This window comes from Acyrthosiphon pisum, chromosome A2, assembly GCF_005508785.2.
Source record: "Acyrthosiphon pisum isolate AL4f chromosome A2, pea_aphid_22Mar2018_4r6ur, whole genome shotgun sequence".
Lineage (NCBI taxonomy): Eukaryota > Metazoa > Arthropoda > Insecta > Hemiptera > Aphididae > Acyrthosiphon > Acyrthosiphon pisum.
Window position 1 is genome coordinate 21855030 of NC_042495.1, and position 24329 is coordinate 21879358.

The following is a 24329-nucleotide window of genomic DNA, read 5'->3' on the forward strand; positions in this document are numbered from 1 at the left end:
AACGCCAATTACATGATTGGTACCATATCGGCCGTGGTTGGCAGTTCAGACAACGCACCTTCGGCTAAAATCAGAATTACGCGCATGCGCACAAACAGTCGGGTCTCTAGGTTATTGTGGCTTCAAGAATTAGCTCGATGGCTACATCCAAGATGGATATATATCCACCTTGGCTACATCCACAGCATAATAATATTATCATACCCATAGATATATACAACAACTAGATAGCCGTCTTTGTACTACGGTGGTGGCCGATATTGAAGTCAGCCGCCATTTACAAAGCAGGCAATGTTTACATTTATTTTACATTTATTTATATACATATATATTTATCTATACATATAATATATGTAAATAATATTATCATAGTATATTATACTATGATAATATTATTTTGTAAATATTGCCTGCTTTGTAAATGGCGGCCGACTTCCATGACAGAAGGAGACGGCTATCTAGTTTGTTGTATATATCTATGATCATACCCTCTTCTTTAGTGCCTTATCTTAGTCCGTGACACGATGTAGAGAAGATAAGGGGGAGTGATAAGTGATAACAGACGTCTAATCAACGCGTTCTGTTTATCTCCCAAACTTTCGCGGAAATCGACTTTAATTTTATTGATGCATTAGTCTGTCGCTCTTGATATCCGAAAACTTATCGTTCTCTTGTTTCAATTACTGAAGGACGGACTCACGGCCCTACGACGGACACACACGAGAGAACTCTTGAAGCCGCCGAGAGCTAGCGTGCCGCCTAGAACGGTGGACTCGAGTACTCGACTACCGATGCTCCGAGTGAGGTACGTATTGAAAACGAAATATAATATTATTGCCGACCCGCAGCGTCCACTAGAGTAAAAAAGAAACTACGTACTGTCGTGTATGTAGTGGATCGCTGATCGTTTGTTTTCCCCACTAATCAGTCATTCGTGTGAATGTATTTATAGGTAGGTAACTACTTACTCACCATCAGTTTGTGACGAATACTTTTGTTTGCTGCAGCCCCCGTTCCATATGATTGATTCGCTGACATGTTCGAACATGGCGCCATCGATACAAACATTAAACACGACAAGCCTGCTGATGAAATGCTGTCGGGTTGGAGCCAGTGCATTTGAGTCGTTACCTTTGACCTGGAGTTTGACCTGGCGGTGAAGGTACCTATTATTGTGACTTTCTGTGTGCATTTGCCTGCTGGCGATTTTATAATACATAACAGTGTTTCTCAAGTTTTTTTTTTCCTTCATGGTTGGTCTACCCCAACGGCATCAAATTATCCCAGGCGTTTCCCAATTCCAATTTCAGATGCTTGGGAGTCATTCAATTTCATGTCAAGAAAAAGTGTGCTCAACCTTCAATCTCAGTCAATGCCATAAAAACAATATTGCAAAATTTCCGGTTTTTTTACAAGCTGATCATCGTTGTTTGTATGGGTTTGTTTTCATTCGACAAATCAAAGATATGTCTCTTTCACGGGGACATTTTCAAAAAGTATGTTTAATCGTTTTTTTCTCTATAATACACTAACTTCTTATAAGAATAAAAACAGTAAAACATTTTCTGCAAGCTTACTGATTCAGAGATGAATTTGCATTATTTACAGTTAAAAAAAAAATTCTATTATTTATATTTGGGTAAATGATCAATTAAATATTAGTACATATCTAAATAACTTCAATCACTTAGTAAATTGTGTTTTAATTTTGTTCTGGATTTATTAACCCTGTAGATATTTTTAGTATGAAATATATTACATTATCTACATAATGGTATGTTCTGTTTGTAGTTCAGAAATAATGTACATAAAATGATGCATTGATTGTTGTGTTAACTCTGTATACCGTATTATGTAGGTTAAATGGCAACAACACAACATACCATATTTATTTTACATTACAAAGCTTATATCATAAATTCCTAAAATGAAAATCAATTTACATATTTTAATTTAAAATGGATCTATCTTATAAATAGTATTAATTTATGATAATAGTAAAAATTAGAATATTTAGAATTAGATATAAAAATCAATATTTCTCTTTCTCGTTCTTGAAAATACAAATAAACTAACATACCTAATAAGTGTTAAAAATGTTCAATTATTAATCATTGCTTTGTTGATTATTAAATACATATGGAATTAATTATATATTTCATCTTTTGAACTCTAATATATTATATTGATAATCGTATGCCGGTTTCTATAAAAAATGTATTATAACTAAAATTAAATGGTCCAATCATGGACTCTAAATTACGTTTAGGAACCATAAATTAGCTCACTGTTGATTCATTAAATGTTTTGTGTTTATTGATTAAAATACAGTTTAAATTCAAAAAAATAAATTCTCATTAAAAAATTTTTTTAGTTGTACCTACCTAGCTTAGTTAAAGTGCATAGTAATTTATAAGTACATAATGTACTGACTAATCGTAATAATAAAAATATATTAATTCAACATGGATGTATTTCATTGTTCAAACTGAAAAAACAGGTTTTTAACCTAACCAAGATGGTATGCTTTTTGTTGTTTTGACCATCACATTCATTATTCTTCAAGTATTATTAAAGAGAATATCATCATAAGAAACTTGAATGAGTTTTTTAGATAGGAATTGATCTAGGACATATTACATATATAAATGTAAATGTAAACTCGGGAGTAAACTGTAGATTTTAATGTTCTTGAATTTCAAAATATTGTTATTGTAGAACAACATCAATTATAAATTTAAGGTTTTAATTTGGCCTTTTTAAAATATTAAAATAAATCAAATCTTTGAGGAAATTAAGTACTTATAAATCTTGCGGTCTAGAAATGTTACATCCCAAATTATTTAGAAATACTAACAATTTAATGTGTTTATATACCAAAATAATGTTCACATTATCATATTTATTTGATTTTGCCCAATTCTGCTATATACTTTTGATGGAATTTTACAACGAACACATTGTGTAATTACGCTTTCTTTTCTATAATTACATTCCTGTGTATACATTTTATGTCACTATTCAGTATTTACATACAACGGAAAATATAGTGGATAGACATAGATAATTTGGACTTATATCTGTAAAAAATTATTATTATTTTGTTATTATTTATTTATTTATTTTAAATACAACAGTAATACTTAATACAAAATTATCATTATTATAAGAGTTGGGTATCTCCAAGCCAATTTCTGTGCAGATATATGAGTTCTAATTAAATAAATACTTATATTTCTAATTCATACATGCAAAATGAATTTACATTCAAAGAGGTAGATCATAAATGTATACAAATAAAAAACTCAACTAAATCAGAATTTATATTATATACTATGTTTACAATTTTACAATTTATTTACAACGGTATCAACAACAAGTTTCTTAATACTACGGATTAATTTTAAATTTAATACAGAAATCTATGAAAACATAATATGGTGCTGATTGTGCAAAGTTAGTTCTAAATTTAAGAATATTTATAAATTATAAGAATATTTTATTTAAACATAGTATTGTGTCCATACGTGTGTGCTGAAATAATAGTGTTTTTTTATGTTTAAATAATAGAGTACACATAAATAAAAGATGCAGATTAGTAAAACTAAGTATTTTTAATTATTTATATAGGTAGTAAAGAAATTGACTGATGCCATCGTTTGTTGATTAGGTATTTTATAAGTGATTTTAATGTGGTCTCCAATTTAATAGTATGAGTTTTATAAGTAGAACCCCAAAGGGCAATTCCATGTGATATGATTAATGTAAATAGTAAAAAGTAAAGGACCCAGTACTGTACTCTAAGGCATTGAATACTTTATAGGTAACTCATTACTAAATTCATTATTTATTTTAACAACTTGATACCTATTTTTGAGATAAGACTTAAAAAAAACTTAGTTCGACATCTCTCACACCACAGTATTCTAGTTTTTTTATTAAAATATTATGGTCAACAGAATCAAATGCCTTTTTTAGACCTAAAAACACACCAACTACTTCTTTTTTTGCATCCTATTCATCTGATATAGTTTTTGTAGGATGGTAGAGTGCGTCTGTAGTGGATAGATTGCTCCTAAATCCATATTGATTTTTATTAAAAAATTTATTTTTATCCAAGAATTCTGTCGATCTTATCTTTACACATTTTTCTAGTAGTTTAGATATTGTCAAAGTTAATATTATTGGTCTATAATTAGAACAGTTTTTAATGTTATCATTTTTTGGTAGTGGTATAACAATTGATTTTTTGTAACACGTTGGAAACTCTCCCACTGATTAACATTTATTGAATATAATAGATAACAGTAGTGATATACTTATAGCAGTTTTTTTTAATAACAAATTAGTCAAAGAATCTTCATAGAAAGAGGAGCGTTCTTTACATTTACTAATAAGGTAAATTATTGCACCTGGTTCATTTGGCTTAAAATAAATAGACATAGCTATATTATAACAATTATTGTTGAGCCCATTCCATTTTTTCCGCTTAAAATTACTATTATTAATACTATTAGCAATATCAGCTCCCACATTAGTAAAAAATGAATTAAAAATGTTAGCAATTTCATGTTTGTCTGATGTTATTATCTTCATTAAGTATTTAATTTACATTGGTTTTTTTTTAATTGTTTTTGTGTTAGCTGTTTCTTTAATGTGTTCCCAGTTTTTTTATATTCATACCAGCTTTATTAATTTTATTAATATAATACAGATTTTTGGCAAGCTTAATTAATTTATTCAATATATTTCTCTATGAAGTATAATAGTTTTTTAGATTGACATTAAATGGTTGTTTAAGAGTTTTATTATACATGTTATCCCTTATTTTTATTGAGGTGACCAAACTAGCTGTAATCCAAGGTTTTAATTAAATTTTTTTTATTATTCTTATAGTTACATTGAGTTACATTGAAAAATAAATAAATAAATTCATTAATTTTATCATTAAAGAAATCTAACGACTGGGTAACAGTTTTACCTTCAAATATTGAACTAAAGTTTCCTATTTGTATTAATAAATCTAAGTGTGAATAATTAATTCTTACATATTTTTTGTTAATATAATTTTTATTATTATTATTTCCTAGTACTTCCTCCCTATTAATATTTAAAATTAAACTAAAATTGTCAGTTTTACTGCTACGAAGAACATACGTTTTGACATTTATATTAGAATCATTTTTCATAAATAGATGATCAATGCAGGTTTTTTTTTATGTATTTTGTATTCTAGTATATAGATTACATGCAGAATAAAATCCATTTTGTGCTAATATATTGGAGTATTTAAAGGGTTCCAGGTTATTGCTTAAAATGTCTATATTGATATCTCCACAGATTATATATTGTTTATTATTTGAAGTTGTAGACAAAAGGTATTGGTTTAGAGAAAGCATGAACTCCTCAGTATCGTTAATTGGTGATCTATAAATTTCTGTTAAATTATATAAACCATTGTCCCTAGTGAAAATAATTTTCAATGAGTTATAACCCGGCAATACGTTTTTACTAATGTTCTTGATTACACAATTATTTTTATTTAAAATTGATACACCATCAGCTTTATTGTTAATACACAGGAAATTATTAATAGTGTATCTATTTATTAAAGAGTCAAAATCCGTGTTCAGCCAAGTTTCACTCAAGACTATAATATCGAACTGATGATTAATTGTATTTAGTAAAACTAAGAGCTTGTCTATATGTGCTTTAAAGCTTCTTATATTCATTGAAAATACAGAAACGTTATTATTACTATAGAGTATTTTATCTAAGCTGTCTAGGTATTTAGATTCATCAAAATTTACATCATTAATTTCATCTATTATTTCAATGTCCACGCTTATAATAAAGAAAAAAGAAAATAATAAAAGTAACATTAATATTACGCTTATAGCAACAGAGTAATAGGAGCACGAATAGGTGAAAATGTACAATCTAAGCTATACATATGGTATATACATGTAAGGTAAAGATAAAAAGATAAGATTATGAATGTGAAACAGCGACTATTTCTACAAACATTCAACCATTTTATTTGTATAAATCGTCATTAGTTGCGATAGTGTACTCACATGTATGCCCATAACTCCTTCTTTCTTCTTCAGAAAAACTCCACTGCTGTTCGACCAAACATATTTGTAGCTATATTTACTTGCCACTTGTTTTGTAGCCCATAATGTTTTCTTATTTCCATTGTTAGTTGTTCGTTAATATATATACGAGTTGAGTTAAAGTTTGAGTATAAGTCAGTTGCAATTATAGGTTTAATTTTACACTGTGTTTTGATAAACCCAAGTCGAAACAATTATAATATCTCATTAGTCATTAAACATTATTATAAACATAAGCATTGGTTTTCAGTTTCGGAATTCGGGGAAGCCGAACCCGCAGCAGTGACCTCGGCTGTGCTTTGCATTCTTAGCGAGAGGTATAATATTATATATTTGTATAATAATATCATTATCCTGACGTAACTGGTAGTGCGGTGTTACGAATCTCAACTTGACTGCTCTATATTACGACTAATGAGTAAATAATGACTAATGACTATAGTACTATACCCATTATTATTAATACTTATAATTACAGTATTACCAATTACCAGATTACCTACTTCTTTTTGTCTTTAACCGCCTTATGCTATCATGCGACGAGCATATTGAGTTAAGGTACTTGTTTTACTGTTGAAAACAGTTAAATATATTTTTACAACGTGTTTATTTGTTAATTGTTTGAACGAAACAAAATTAAGCACATTAGTGGATAATTCTCGTCTCCTCCAGTTGTTAAACAGGTAATTATTATACACATATTGGTCTGCTCTTTAGTCAAAATGTTGGGTTATTGCTACATTTCCGGACAGTAATGACTTAATTGTAAAAACCAACAAACTGTGCATTGAAAACTGTTGATAGTAATGGAAATTTAGTGGTAAAATGTGTGTGTGACCCCAAGCACCTCGCATGTAACAGCTAACTAGTGATTTCTAAAAGAAGGTGTAGAACTGACAGATAATCGAATTTGGAATACATATCGAACACAATTTTATAAAAATAGGAAAGAGTATAGTATATTAACTTAAATTTAATATTTTGAATATACAATATTCATTTTCTATAGGTGAGTTTGGAAAAGCATATAGCGTTATCTGACCAGACTGCATCACTATTGGAGACAACAGTTCTGGGCCTCAATATAGCACTATTTTAACTTGCCTGAGGTAAGTCAATTAAACATAAATCTAAACATTTATAAATATTTTTACAGTACAAATTCCTTAGAATTCCTAAATAAATTATTAATACAGTGAAATTTCCGTATAATGAAGTCAAGAACATAAGAAATTCATAATATGGAGGAATTTTGTTAAATAGAATTAATGCATGATTAACAATGAAGGTCATGGTTCTCAAAAATAATTTGGTAAACAGAACATTTTGTTAAATGGAAGTTTATTATATGAAAGTTTCACTGTAGTTATTTTAAGAGGGTTGCTACGCACTCACTATTCTCTCTATTTTTGAGTGTTCTCACTTTTTCACACTCCCTTCATTTCTTATTTTTTTTAAAGCTCTTTAAATATAAAAAAGTGTTAACATTAAATATTTGACATTTTTATAATAATTTATATATTTTTTTCTATAGTTGTCAAAAAATTATTTTTGAGTTATAACTAATAAATTTATAAAATGTTAACTTTTATCGATAATGATTGAAAATTTAAAACAAGGTTCCAGGTAAATAGGTTATATTATATAAATTGCTTTATTTATAATAATAACATCAAATTTACTTAGAAATATCATAGATCTTCGATCAGAATCGTTTTTCTTATACAGTGATATTATATAAGTAGTAATACAAAAAAAAATATTTAAATAAGGGTAATCTATAACTATTTGCTCTGTATTCCATACACGTTCGTTGAATTAAAAATAATAGTTAACTTGCCCAGTTGTAAATTTTGTAAAAAAAGTTGTATAAATTAATTATTTACAATTATAAAAGTTGTATAAAAAAAAATGTTATAAGTCATTTATTGGTTTATAAGTCTAAAAATAAGTATAACATTTTTATAAAAATAAAAGGGTTATTAATACAATTATTTCAAGTCATATCTAACCTAAAAGTTACTGGCTTTAACTTGAACACATACATTACTGATCCTAATGAAAAAATAATGAGTTAACATTAGTAGGTATTAAAATAAAATATAAATCATAAGTTTACCAATTGTTGAGGTCGAACGTGTCTTCGATAATAACCATCTATAAGATGGCCTGCTCGTCGCAAAAACATGGCTAGATCTTCATTGTGGTTAAGTATACCAACATAGTTTCTTATTGTAGAGGTAATTTCTGCTCTATCTACCTGAGATAGATGAGATCTGATCTGAAATTATATTTAAATAATAATATATAGGTATTTTGATTTTAAAATAAAATTTCAAAAACTTTTACCTGGAGATGCCTTTGAGCTTGATCCATTTCCAAATAATATTGATTCTCAACTATTAAATTACTTGGCTTGAGTAAAAACATATTATACAAATCAATATTACTTTAAAAAAAGGGATATGTCCACATTTTATAGTACCTATTATTAAAATGTTAAAATATTTTGTATTTTCTATGTTTATTATATATTATATTATTCAATTAAAAAAAATGTTAAATAATACTTGGTAAATAATCATGGTCAACTAATGCATTGACAGCCATGTTTCCTGAGTTAATTAGGTAATATATTCTAGTGTAAGTGAACTTTAAACTTTAAAGCTTTAAGTTTATTGATAAGATATTGATAAAGGAAACGAATAAATAATTAATGTATTTTAACACAGGCTGTTACACAAACTGATATTAAATTATTTTTTGGAATATTTACTTTTGTTTTGGTTGGTATGAGATACTAACTGATATGATCCTTTTTCTTCTTCTTATCATTTTTAAGAGAACGGCTTCTGGCCCCCTGGTGACGGCAGTCTGTGTCTGCGAGTGCCTAACGCCGATCATTTCGAGTTCACACGTCGCTCGTTGTTCTTGCTTGTTACAGGCGTCGTTCATTTCTACAAGTTATTGAAATAATCCAATCCACCGACGCTACAATTTGCCGTTCAGCATAATGTCTTATAAGTAAGTACTTTTCAGTTGTCACAAAAACGATTATAACATTTCATCATGATATTTATTATTTAATAATTATTAGGTTAGGTTAACCTATCATTGGTTATTTTAATATTATATTGTTGTGAATATCTACACTGTTTCGTAAATATATTTTTGTATCCCATTACCTTTGACGATACCTGAGAACCTAAAAAAACTACACGAGTTTTGCGAAATTTATATTTTACCTACCTCGTATTCTGGTCAATGTGCGCACATCGTACTGCGCGTCATCTGGCGGCCATTTTGTTTTTTTCTTTCGTGGCGTTTCTAAAAACGGTAAACCTTTTTAAACACGACAACGCTAATATCAAATTAAATTAAATAAAAAAAATAATTGTTTATAGTATTTATTGAATGAACCCGGGACTATACTGTGGCCCACGAGAGAGTTGTCGTCCGACGAAAACACGTGTACGATTCTGCGCATCGCCACGTATTTGACATACACTCAATGGCACAAAGTGGGGAATACCTACAGTCTGCATGCGTGGTCCGCAGTATAGTTGTAAAATTGATATTGCTATAAATATACGCTATACGGCATACATAATATAAATTTATATGTATAACAAATTGTAGGCTTTCATGCTAATCACTTCAATTAAATTTGATAATATGTATTTAATTAATTAGTTAATTATTTAATAAGTTCTGTTGAAGCAATGAAGGTATTGATTTTACAATGAAGTGTTCTTTTTTTTGTCTGTCATCACCTTTTAGAACAGTAAAAATGTTTTGATTTTCTTCTAATGCATATTTTCTAGTAGGAAAGTAAAACTAGTCAGGAAATACAAACAAAAAATGAAGAAAAACTGAATTAATATAAATATTTAAAGTTCAAATTTTGACAAAATATATCAAAACCTTGAAAATATACATAACATTTTTAGTTTAAAAAAAATATAAAATGTTCAATTTTTATAGCTAAGGATTGAAAATTTAAAAGAAGGATTCTCATAATTAGCTTATACTATATTTAAAAAATATATAAACAGGTCTTTTTTACAAACATTTTAATTTCAAATTTGGACAAAATTACATATTAAAACCAAGAATAAAGATTTTAGTTATTTTGCTGTAATTTTTAAAATACTATTCGTAGGTACTTTAAACTTTTAGAGTACATTATTATATTTTATAATATTATTTCTCTTTTGTACACATATACATTATTTATATAATATCTGATTGTAAAATAATACTATTTCCTTGCCGTTACTATAAGATTGTTTATATATGTTTACATTTTTGTCAAAGGGCTGAGTCCGTAAAATAAAATAAAAATAAAATAATTTGTGGGTATTTGAGACTTAATAGTACATTATTTTATTGAATACAATACACTATACACACAATGGCATTTTCAAATGCATTTATTTTTGCAGTGATTAATTTAACTTACTCTAGTACTAATGCCTAATCGTAAATTAAACTACTTTAATCACAACAGTATCATACAATTTACTTAGTAACATTATAGGCGAACAAACAGTTTTTGCTCAGAATCGTTTTTCGTATACAAATAATATTGAATTCAAATTTAACACATCCTTTAGGTAAAGGGACTCTCAAGACACCTAATGTACAGTGGAGTGTTACCCAATTACCAGCATTTTTTATTATTTAAATATACATATTCGGGTTTAAGGTGAAATAGTGTTATTCCATGATATATTTAGTTATTTAATATGCTAACTTATTAAAAACTATAGATCATACAACTTATGATATAACTATAATATCTTTTATTAATTCCCCCTAAGTTTCTAACCTAACCTAACTATTATCTATATATCAACAGGAATTTGAATACATTTTAAATTCTATTACAATGCGGGTATAAAATATTTTTTTCAGATACTTTTCTTCTACTTAAAATAAATTATTACCACTACAAATTCTTTTAGATTCTGAGTGGAACGATGAATTTATTGATTCTACAATGATGTGTGTTTTTTTTCATTTTTTTTTGTGTTTGTACACGATAAGTAGTCGAAATAATGCTTCGATTTTCAACTTCAGTATCTTGTTCGTTTGGAAAGTGAATATTGTTGGTGCATTGGGGAGGTCAAAATTTAAAATTCCCAGTAATTTTCAAAAGTGCCATGAAAAACAAAAGAAAAATTAAGGAAAAACGAGAATTTTTACGCAAAATCGATTTTTGACAATTTCAACTTAATTTTTGACCTAACAATTTGGGGCCAATATAGTATTATTTTAATTTTTTTATTCATTAATCACAACTAAGAAGGTATTGACTAATCTCATTCTGAACATCAAACACTTGATCTAGAAATGATAATTACATAATATTATCACCACAAAAATATTTAATATTATTTATAAATTATTTTTTTATTTTATTTAATTTTTATTAGAAAATTAACAATCTATGCTACATGCATAATAGGTAAATATGATTACAGATTTACAGAATTTTTATTTACATGCATAATATGAGGAAGGAGTCCATCCAGTGGTAGAATTATTAAAAATATTAGTTATTTTGATTTATTTATCAATTATAATATTATCTGATACTATTAGGTATAGTAGTATACACTATACAGTGCTACATACTATACAGTTACATACAAAATTATAATTAGTAGCTAAGTTACATGCAAAGATTAAAATACTGTCAAGATACTCAACTATTTTAATTTTCTATTTCTTAATCAAAAATATTATTTATTTACAATAATTAGAAAAAAATAAAAATATTAAAAACATCTTAATCTGTGGTGAAACTAAATTTTGTTCTAAATAGTGCATAATTAACTGCTGACGGCTGGATTATAATTTTTGAATGTAAATATTTATTATTATAAGCTATTAATACTTACTACAGACTAAAATAATTTAATAATATTGACTACTTCTGTAGAAATATTTATCATTATTCATTAACTCTATCGAAGTAATAATAAGTGATTATTTATATAGTATTATTGACCATAGTTTGTACTTTGTTGTTAATTTAAATTTTATTTTTGTATGCTTATTGCTTCAAAATTATTTTGACATTAATTAATATTTACTTTTTTTTAAATGCCAGCGATAAGCTTAAAATGTTACATAATTTTGCACGTTGCAATAGTAAGGTAGGAGTGTAGATTTCATTGTTGAAACTATTTTACAACGTACCACGACAGTTTTGTGGTTACGGTTCGGTTACTGTTTTTCGTATTGCGTCGACAATAATAATAATAAAATTATTATTATTATTATTATTATTTTTATTATTATTATTATTATTAATATATTTTAACAATAATACGATATCGTCAGTACGTACTACCCAAGTAATAATGCAATAATGTCCAGTTAATGTTTCAAGACGCGATGAATATTCGTTTCGTACGAATTATATAATATAATATTATGTATTATCATAATATTATTACGGGCGTAATAATAATAATAATAATAATATGTAGTCAGTCGATGTTTTCATTGGTGGGCCTTTTTATGATAACGATTAATAATAAAAACGAGAACACATTATGAGCCTTGTCCGTCGTCTCTACTCGTTTTATTATTATTGTCATGTAGGATATTATTATTATTGATCGTGTATATTGTGTTATTCACTATTACACTGTATTAATATTATATTGTAAAATTGTATTTTATGACAATGCGGCCGCTGCCGCCAACCTACCAAACGGCAAACACGGTTTAGGCGGTTTCGTTCACTTGGGCATGTACTTAATTTGCAATTTTTAATTATTACAAAAACGTAATTCTACCACTACTTTATTATTCTATTTTAATTAATGAACAACATTATCTGATTACTAAATAATTAATTAAAATATGGAGTTTATTTTTATATTAAACAGGTGACTCTTTGACCCGTTAGTCTTTAGTAACGTTAACATTTTAAAACCATTTTATCGGTTTAATTGTCGCTTTTTTTTATCTTGTACTATATTTGTTGGTCGATGCTAATGAAAATACTTCCATATTTTTACAATTATTATGTAAAAACATTATTAATTACCTAAAATAAGAACTACAGTTGTAGACCGTTAGGTATTTCCACGACGAAGGCACGTGTCTTGATTATGCAACTGTTATGATTCATATAAAAACAAATATCCTTTGTGTAATTGTGGCATGATATTATATAATCAATTGGGAATAATTAATAATAATAAAAGTCAATAAACAATAATACTTTGGCGAGTATAACATACAATTTGACTAGAAGTCTGGTCTCGATTATTTTGATTAGACGAACTGGGTATAAACTTTGAATTCTTGTCTCCCAATGATGAACATTATCAATATTATATTTGAATAGAAGCTAAATTTTTAAGAAACAAATTAAGTTTTTATAGGTTTGGAATAGTATTAGTTGTTAAATAGCGGAAAACTGTTTTTAATAACAACTATTATTTACAAATCGGCATATACATTGAATTTGAACATAGTATTTCTAATAATCTAATCTCATGCTGATATTTTTTTTTCAGATCGAAAAAGCATATGTATCTTAAAAAGGAAATCGATAGTTTGTTTCATAAACCTTTTTATGACAAATGTTATGTTTCTTTGACAGAATTTACTGCAGAAGAGATAGCAAATTATAAATTGTAAGTTTGTCTTAATATTTATATGATATAATTAGGGACTACGGTGATTATACAAAAAGGAAGAATAAACCGAGACCTGACAATTTTTTTATTCCATTAAGAAAATTTAAAATCTAAAACCTTTTTAAAATATATAATCTTGATAAAATTATGACGAATAAAAAATAAAAATGTATTCACCTTAACTGTTAGTTCTGCCTTCTAAAAGTATTCTTTCATAATTTAGTAGTAATAATAGATCTAGTAATAATATGACGGTTGCTTATTGTCAAGACGAACAATAAACATTTCTATTAAAGTCCATGGCATGAAACTGCTTATGAAAAATTCGGTTACGGGTTATTTTTCATAAGTGGTTACCGGTTTTTGGTGTTCTTAGAATTAGTGGTAATTGATTTCCGATAACCAAAATTATCTCTAAAAATGTGGTTACCGGTTATCGATTTGGAAGCTGTTTTAATTCTTCAAAATTACCGGTAACAACTTCAGAAACGGTTTTTTCTATTTAGGTTTCTTTTATTTTTTTTCTATAAATATCACTAAAATTTTATTTGTCGGGTAAAAAAGCTTAAAAATTGAATAGAAAGCTCCTAATGTAATGTTTCGAAAACAGATGAAAAATTAAGAATCCTTAATCACAGTTTTTATTATAAGCATTTAAAGTTCAAATATTGACAAAATACGGAAAAATCACGAAAATTAGCAAATTATTTTGATTTGAGAATTCATAAAGATTTTTTTTTTAAATCTAAGATTTGAAAATGTAATACAAGATTCCTCATAAGTTTGTTTACCTTTATACAAAAAAAAAATGTCTACAAGCAAATCAAATTAAATTTTTATGAGCATTTGAAATTCATATTTTTACAAGATTGAATATTCATTCGATTTCTCATGTAGCGGTTTTGTTATTTTATTGTTATTCAAGAACGAATAACTGTAGATAGGTACATTAAAATTTTTCTGAGCGTTATATGTATTAGCATTTTCTATACACGAAAAAAATTTTGAAAATAATTTGACTCTTTTTGAGCTGTTTACGGACATTGTCAGTTATAAATTGTTTTAGTTTTATTTTCTATAAATATCAATAAAATTTCATTTGTTGTGTAAAAAGTGTGAAAATTTAATAAAAGGCTCCTGATATATCGTTACAGTAGCTGTTGAAAAATATTAAAAATACAGTACCTACTATTTTTTTTTATTAGATTCAAAGTTCGAATTTTGACAAAATTTATCAAATTTAAAATGTAATAATTATTTGGTAGTTAAAAATGTATAATATTTTCAACTTTTATAGCTAAGGATTGAAAATTTAAAACAAGGTTCTACGTAAATAGGTTATATATAAATTACTTTATTCACTATTATATCATCAAATATACTTACTAATATCATATGCTGATTGACAGTTTTCGCTCAGAATTGTTTTTCTTATACAATGATATTATATCATTGAACTCAAATTTAACCCATCCATAACCTACTGTACAGCAGAGCGACATCCACTTCCCCACTTTTTTTCTAGTTTTTTTTTCTATAAATATCAATAAAATTGTATTTGATGGGTAAAAAAGCGTGAAAATTGAATGCAATGCTCCTAATATATTGTTATAAAGTTATAAATCTGAAGGAGAAGGCGAATTGCAGTTATTATTCTCTCTAAAATTTTTTATCAACATAAAATATATACCCACTCAATCCCATCTGCAATTTTATTTGATTCATTATATTCAATTTTAAATTTATATGTACCACTTACCTGGTTGTGGCACGGATTGTCTACATTCTTTGTATGATTTTTGTTATAAATGATTTTTTGAGTGTTTTATTTTTTTTTAACATACCCAAATAGTTTGATAATTCAAGTAATGCGGCTTTTTAAAATATTTTACAGCAAAACTACCTATTATAAAAGTTGTAGAGAAGAACTCTTTTAACAATTGAAGAAGCCTGATTTTTATATTTTTATTAATGAGTTAAATAATTAATCGATAAAAAGTAAAAAAAAATTGTTAATTTACCAAGAGATATTGGACGATTGGAATACGATATAAAAAATCGGATTTCTTTCAATTGTTAATACAGTTCTCCTCCAAAATTTTTATAATATGTATCTTTACTGCAAACCGCTTCAATAAGCCGTATTACTTGAAGGACAAAATTATAGTTTTTATTTGTATAAAATTCGGATACGAATACAAAATATAAAATCCAACCAAATTAAATAATATTTGTCACTAATAATATAATAATTATTTTCATATCTGTTTATTTATAAATTATGTACGGGCGCTCAGGTGCGATAGAAAACCTGTTTTGACCATGGTGCGGCACTGCTGTTAATGCGCGCGGGGTGGTGGTATGAACACCTAGTAATTTTCTGCAGTTTTCTTATAATATATACTTTGCGCGTTAATAATAATCTCAATAATCTTTCGTTCCGTAAGAACCCCGATTTTTAATATCTTTAAAACATCATGAAATATATCATGATTAATAATACACTATTTTTTAATTTAAAAAAAGTTATTTTTAGGACTTAGAAATGAAAATTTCAAAAATCGGGCTTCTTCCGGAACCAGATAAAGATCTCCTCTACAATTTTGTTCAGAGGTGTTTTTATGACATAACCACTCAATAACCCAATATGTTATTGGACTGCGCAAATATGTTTTTAAAGGAATATTTCGAGTGATTTTTTTCCGTGACACATCCTCTTAATCGCTTCTCAAAATTTAAAATTACAAACCGGGAAGTTTTATCTGGCCCAAAATTGGTCATAGTAACCAGCTTTTGTTAAAAACCGGTAACTGGTTTCAAGCCCTGGATTAAACCATATTTTAAATAGTAGAACGGAAGGTCATATACTATACTATAACCATATAATCTATCAATTAATCTATTAAGCATTTGTTTTGGTTCAGTTTTCGAACAATTGGTAACATCACTGACGAGTTAGATTTATATAATTTTATGTAATTCATACTTTAAATACATAATTATATAGAACCCTTTTAGAATGTATAGTTAAATATTAATAATACATTTTTTAATACAAAAATATTATAAATAATAATAATAATAATAATATTATATTTATCTCAAAATACTTATTTAAGTTAATTACTTCATTTTAGGAGCTTAATTAAAAATAAGGATAAGACACCCGAAGAAGTTGATCATATATCTAAAAACAATAATACATTAAAAGACAATAAAACGTCTAAAAGCGATAAAAGGTCAAAAGACGATAAAAAGTCTAAAGATGTTAAAACATCTAGAGATGATAAAAAGTCTAAAGATGTTAAAACATCTAGAGATGATAAAAAGTCTAAAGATGTTAAAACATCTAGAGATGATAAAAAGTCTAAAGATGTTAAAACGCCTAAAGATGATAAAACAACTAAAGAAAACACATCTATAGACGATGAGCCTGCTAAAAAAAAACAAAAATTGGATACAAATGGAATAGATGTTTTGAAATTTGTATTATCTAGAGAGGGTGAAACTCATAAATTTAAATCACAATTCAAGTCTTCATTAAAACTCAACAAAGAAATTGCGTCTACCAGTACAGCAGAGGAGGTACCCATAGTAGTTGATTGCCAAGAACCCATAGTAATTGATTGCGAAGAATCTACCACATCTGCTAATTCTTCAGCTACAAATGTAAAACAAAAGCTCTGGGTCAAGGATCTTAAGAAAATGATGGATGCAGATAATTACATAAAGTGGCTGAAAATAATCAATTATAAAAATAAACCCAATCATCCAACAAATGGCATGAAAAAGTTAGCAGTCGCTAAACTCCCTATAAGCGGAACTATAAGAAAACCTTTAAGCGGACTTAAAGTAGCTGACCTTAAACACGATGTATATGTCAAAAAATATAAGAAAGAGCATTTAGTTAAAATTGAAAGATTATACAAAAAGTATTTCAGCAAATCCGTACAAGATGCTATCGTGATTATTGCAAATATACTCAATATAATTTCAATTTCTAACAAACATTACAAGACACGAGTGGATGAATCTTTTAAGAAAAGATCTGAAGCTGAAAAACTTAAAAAAAGATGCGATGCCAACCGATTACATGGAAGACACAAAAAAATTCTAGAAACAAAGTTGAAAATCAATTTTGTAGACGTTGTATCATCTTTTGAATTTTCAGAATTTGATACTGCATTTCACATGTTTTTTCTAAGTATTTTAACTGTACTTCGAGTTCTGGATCATCGTCAATTCAAAAGAGGCGGTATCTTTAAAAATGTGATACTTTTAGTACGGGATAGTTTGAAGAACAGTGATTGTGACCATCCCAAAATTTTTTCAATGTTCCGGTCAAAGACATTTCAACCTGACTGTGTTGATTTAATAAGTCTAATTGAAAATAGTCAAGATATTGACTCTGGAGTCAGCAATCGCATGTCTTTGTTTTTTGTATCAACAGTAAACAGTTGGGAATATTTTCAAGCAGTTATTGATGCTGTCACCGGTGATTCAAATGAAGACCTGGCGTTATTAATCGATAATGCAACTTTTCAATGTTCCATTAATTCAGAGTTTAAAGATCCTATAGATTCATCAAATGCACAATATTCAGATGACAAAATACCAGCAACACAAACTATCCCTAGCACTATCAATTCTGATGAAATAATTCAAAACTGGTCCCTAGCCAAATATCCAGATGGAACTTTCCAGTAAGCATTTTTTCATATCTAATTACTGTTATGGTGCGATTAGTTGTCATAAAATATTTGATTTAGACACAATATTAGAATTTTTAGACCCTTAGAAGAAAGTTTGTATCTAAACGGTGTAGTTTGGACGTAGTTTGATGATTTGATAACCACTTTAGAAAAACTGCTGCTTGGCGCATGACGCGCAGCGCTTATTTTTCGTGCCCCCAACTATATAATATTGTAATAAAATGTCCTTACAATATTATAGGGTGACTGACAATTTCCGCTCAGAACCGTTTTTTGTCAGGGTTGGCAAGTTTCATATAAAAAGGAATTTGTTCCGTTCCTTGTTTCTTACAAAAAATAATTCGTTCCTTTGTAAAATGAACGAGTTCCTTTATTAGGTCCAAATAAAATAAAAAATTGTATTTATTCATTTATATTTTTTTTTAAATGCATACTAGCATACTTCTTTAATTTTTAATTACAATATATTCCTACAAGTATTGGTACTTACATATTTTATAATTCTATTTTGGAGTTTTTTTTCAAAATTAAATTGCTGGCCGACGCATGTCGACTGTCTTATCGTTTATTGTTATAATAATAATTATAGTTTGTATCGTTACTTATTAGTAACTCAATGAGTAACGATTAACGTCGATAACGATCACTAATATGGCTATCGAACGATTGAGAACGTTATACCTTTTTGGCCAAACGATTGAGAACACTTCAAATTAACAAAGAACTTAACGCTGACCCAAAAAAACCCCAAAAAAGAATACGATTTAGAACAAATTTACGTGCAGCGTTGTCATATCATTTATTTGGCTGTTGAAAGATTCATGCCCGTATGCATAAAATAAATATTTTTGAAAAAAGTCATGTGATACAAATATATGAATTAAAAATGTATAATATTATGTATAACTTATAAAAATATGTAATATACAGAAAATTTTTTTAAATATGCTCACCTCCATTTATCCCTTTAATAATACTTTTATTCAAATTCTGATTTTAAGTATACCAGAAGATCATATTTTCAAATTCCTGATAAATTTTTACTATTCAAGAAATGTCCAGTGGGCTGTGGCGATAAAAACTTCAATTTTTCAAATGAAAATCTCCCTTTTTTACTGTAAATTATTGAAAATGTTGAAGTATCTAAATCAAAATTCTGATATATAAGTAGTTTTTGAGTTATTAAAATATTCATACTAAGGATAATAATCCTTTAAATCCGGTTTTACAAAAATATAAACTTTATGTAATATTAGATGTAGGTAGTAATCATGAAGTTTTGAGAGATCATTAGCAATTACCAACATTTTCAAATCATCATTAGTACCTTGACTCTAACTATCGTTCGTTGCTATTTTCAATATTGTTTCTGCTTGAGTTTCAATATTATAATTTTAATAACATTTAACATGATACCTATATTGTTGAATTGTTTCAATATCAACAAATTATCGTGCACAAATTTATTATCATTTGATTAAATTTGGCAAGGTTGGAAAAAAAATATTGAGCGTTCTCAATCGTGTTACCAAAAATGCCGTTCTCAATCGCATTTTACCGACTAATATTGGCAACATACTTTATACACATTAAAAAATATATATCTTGATTTCAATTATTTACATATCTATTTAAATTATTGGAACTAGAAAGGAACAAAAAATGTTGTTATTTTACCTTGAAAAAAAGAATTCGTTCTTTTAATTTTTTATAAAAAGTAATTTGTTCTTTAAAAAGGAATCGTTTCAGGAATCCGTTCCTTTTGGAACTTGTTCCTTCTAAACACTTTTTTGTATGCAATCATTTATCATTGAATTCTAATTGAATATAATATGCATTTCAGTGACCGTCTTAATTATTTGGATGTACACTCGACCCCTGCTAATTTATTTATTTCTGATAATTTAACAGTATTATTATTTAATAATTATTTTAGTATATTATAATACCTATTATAGATGTACAATATTCTCAAATTCATATTTGTAGTTGAAATAACAATCAAAGATTTTAAATTAGGATTAACTGTATAAACTTTTAGCAACTTTAATTACATCTGTAATAGTCAGATTAATTTTGATCAAGTTGTAAAAGGTTTAAATAGAGGTATGTTATAATTATTATCAATTAAATTACTAATTTTTAAAATTAACATTTACTATCTTAATGAATTGAAATTTAAAATTCAAAATCCATACTACTTCTTAATAGTATAAGACTTATTCCTTATTCCCTCTTATTCCGTTGTATATATTTATTGCAATTAAAATTAAAATTCCAGTATTAATGAGTTCTGTTATTTTTTTAGACAAATACCTGTGCTAAAGGGTAATAAGACCCAAACCATTGGTAATACTGCAGTAAAACCGTCAATTTTAACTGGCCAGACGTTAAATACCTTCTATCAATCATTTTCTTCTTCACTACATGATAAAACTTTTGAACCTTCTACTTCTAAAGTGATACCAACAAACAAATGTTTTGTTGTCGCGCCAACCATTTCCCACAGTCCTTTTGTGAAACTAACAGCGTCTTTGTCAAAAACTGCATTACCAATACCAGCAACACCAACGACATTTGTGATTATCAAACCAGCAGTTCCAAATAATATATCTATGGCAAACAGTTCTCTTAATAGAGCTGAAGGTAAAACTATAATAGTTGGTAACAAACAGTATAAATTCGTTAAGGGGCCAACAGGTGAATTGAGAGCAGTTGTCAATAAAACTAAAACATTTGTTAAACCACCACCAACCATTAAGACCAAAGTATGTAAAATTCATCAATATATATTTTTTTAAGAATTTACAAAAGCTTAACAATACTTCTTTGTAGAACAAAATATAAGATAGTGAACAGATGACTTTTAAAAGTCTGTGTTATAACACTAGCTTAAAATATTTAACCAATCTATATAACCTGTTAAAGTACTACACTAATTTTTGTTTTGTTTAATGTTTGTGGCTTTTAAAAATTCATGTTAAAAGTACTAATAACATTCTTTCAATTGCATCTTTATATTTTTTTTTTATAAATATTTATAGTAACAAATAGTGATGGTTCTAAGTTCTAACTGATTAAAAACCAAATAATTTATGGTTAAATGGTTAACTAAGGGCCAGTTGCACCGTCTCTGATTAAAGTTAACCGGAGTTTTTTCGGCCGAATTTGCACGGTTAAATATCTGTTAACAGCTGGTTAAGCTTAATCGAAGTTTAACCGTAGACGGTGCAACTGGCCCTAACCAAACACATTATTTAAATTAATGATTAAGAATGGCTTAGGCGGCTATCTAATGATTCAGTTGACTATTCTTCTAAAATTAATCTGAAAAATGAGAATAAGCTATTATATTTTCATCATTATTAACTTCTTTTTTTTCTATAAATTGTTTAGTTAAAGCCTTTTCTGAAAATTATGAGGTATCTGAATCAAAATCTACGAATAAGTAGTTTTTGAGTCATTTAACTTGTGAACTAAGAATATTAAGTCAATGATATTGGTTTGGAAGATTTGGTGCTATAATAATATGGAAATTATAATAATTAATATTAATCTATTATCATTTTATTATTTGTAAAATTTGTATAAGTATAATCAGTTTCAGTGTTGGGTAGTAACATAATGCAAATTACAAATTACAGCAACAAAATTACTTTTTCAGTAACACTTTATTGTAATTTCCTTATATTTTGTTGAAATTAACCTATTGTAATAAAATTACTTTTTAAAACTAATTTCATAGTTTAGCCTGTTCTTTTCCACATTTTAAAATAAGTTATGAATGTAAAATTTATGACAAAACGTAGGGGCTAAAATATTCGAGTAAGACTATAAATGTATTTACGATCCCAAAAGTTTTAGATATTAATCAATAAAAATATTAAGGATTCCAAGAATTAATATTTAATACTGTTGACTATAATAAGTTTTCATTAACAATGAGTCATTAACAAAAAACAATGTACCCCTACATCATAAATATTGTTCCTATACAACTATACAATTTATATACATAAAAGTATAACATTTTACCATTACCGATTAGTTATTTCTAACTTATTAGTCATTATGTACTGATTTTGTAATTAATTTATAAAAAAGGAACGTTATTTGTATCTTCCTACTTTTTGAATGAAAGAAAAATGTTACACGGTAAAAATAATGACGGGTAAAGCGAATGTAATATAAATGAAAATATTTAATATAATGAGCAACGTAATTGTATCACTTTTTAATAGGAATTTACCTTATCACTGTCAGTTTTAGATTATACATTACATACATTTTATACTTTTGTTATATTTATGGATCATTATTCTTAACATATACATTTTAATTACTCAAAGACTAATAGTTTGGATTTTAATTTTGAGGCATCTAAGTTTATAAAAAAAGATAGTAATTTTAATATTCTATAAAATGTTTGTTGTTATTTTTTAGTGCTACTCGAGAAATTGTACCAAGCCTGTAACAATAATGTGCAGTAGCTGTACATCGGTGAAATACTGTTCCAATATTTGCCAAGTAAAAATACCTATTTGAATATACTTGTTAAATAACTATACTGCTGTTATATATTAATATTAATGTATTTTTTCTTCATTTAGCAACATGACTGGTATGATGGTCACATAAACGACTGTCATCATCTGCTAAACAAAAAGTAGAGACTCTAAACGTTCCATTACATATATAAATAATTTTAATGTAATATATTTATATGAAAGGCGTTTTCATGAAAATATTTTTATTTAAAAAAAAAATATGGATTACCTATGCTTTTATATTTTGATATTTCTTAAGTTGGTATATAAGTTTGTAAAATTACGGTTGATTACTATTAAGTTTAATATAATATTACTTTATAGTTTTTAGGGTTTTTATGTTAATTTCTTTTTATATGCACCTGTAATTTATTTGTTTTTTCTAGTGAGGGTCGCCAATATGAATAACTAATTTGTAGTATTTCAAATTATATAATATTTACTTCTTGATTAAATTAATGTTTGTATATAAATAAAATAAAAGTAATTTATGAGAGACTGAGTAGAATATGCCTTTGGTATGGATCCTACTATGTAGGTTCAGAATACCTACGAAACAAAAAACAAAAAGTATAACAATAAAATATCACAAAGTGTGTATAATTATGTAACTGTAACTGTACACAACAGTTTTACTTTATTTAGTAATAAAATAAATAATTTTTGTATGCTTATAATACCTTTATAATATTTCTTAACTTTGTGATTTAATAAATATTATGTTTAATTGTATTTGCTAATGCATTTTATTGAAGATAACCTTCTATGAAAATTGTTTATGATTTATTTATTGGTTGTAAAAAATAAAGCATGACAATTAAAACTAATAATTTAATTTGAATAAGTTCTATTAGAACTAATAAGTAGAGTGATTTTATAAAATCATTGATTGTGGATAGATAAATCTGTTAGGATTCTCACACATGTTTTCTAAAGAAATATATTAATTTTGATATTATTTCTTTTCAAAGCTGAAACTGGTAATATTAGTTTAATTATGGTTTCTATTTAAATTTTAGATGTAGGTACCTCCCAATCCAAAAAATAGTTTCAGAAGTGTTCCAATATCATTTTTCCTAATTGTTTTAATTTAAACTTTGTGCAGAAACTATAAATAATAATGAATAACTTTCTTTATTATCTATGGGAGAAACCCATCTGTTGGATTTTTTTCCTCTATAACTAACATAAATAGAATCTATTAACTCAAACTCAACCTTTGACCGCTGCGACTCTATGGCAATATTTATAACTGTTTTTCATGGAACATTACTCCCCACCCCCCCGTGG

The 24329-nt window shown here is 27.0% G+C and overlaps 1 protein-coding gene across 2 annotated transcripts; it reads left to right on the plus strand.

Moving 5' to 3' along the window:
* Positions 1 to 608: 608 nt before the first annotated feature.
* On the plus strand, positions 609 to 23609 carry LOC100574406. 2 transcript variants are annotated; one of them, XM_016805802.2, is made up of 11 exons: positions 609 to 805; positions 953 to 1162; positions 1288 to 1496; positions 6367 to 6433; positions 7126 to 7225; positions 8959 to 9140; positions 13658 to 13777; positions 16918 to 18483; positions 20801 to 21260; positions 22936 to 23019; positions 23103 to 23609. In XM_016805802.2, the coding sequence occupies exons 6-11, from the start codon at positions 9130 to 9132 to the stop codon at positions 23160 to 23162; spliced, it is 2301 nt and encodes a 766-aa protein (XP_016661291.1). In that variant the 5' UTR covers positions 609 to 805; positions 953 to 1162; positions 1288 to 1496; positions 6367 to 6433; positions 7126 to 7225; positions 8959 to 9129; the 3' UTR covers positions 23163 to 23609. The 2 variants fall into 2 exon arrangements, with proteins under 2 accessions (XP_016661291.1, XP_016661301.1); XM_016805812.2 differs by lacking the exons at positions 609 to 805; positions 953 to 1162; positions 1288 to 1496; positions 6367 to 6433 and adding an exon at positions 6611 to 6799.
* Positions 23610 to 24329: the final 720 nt, after the last annotated feature.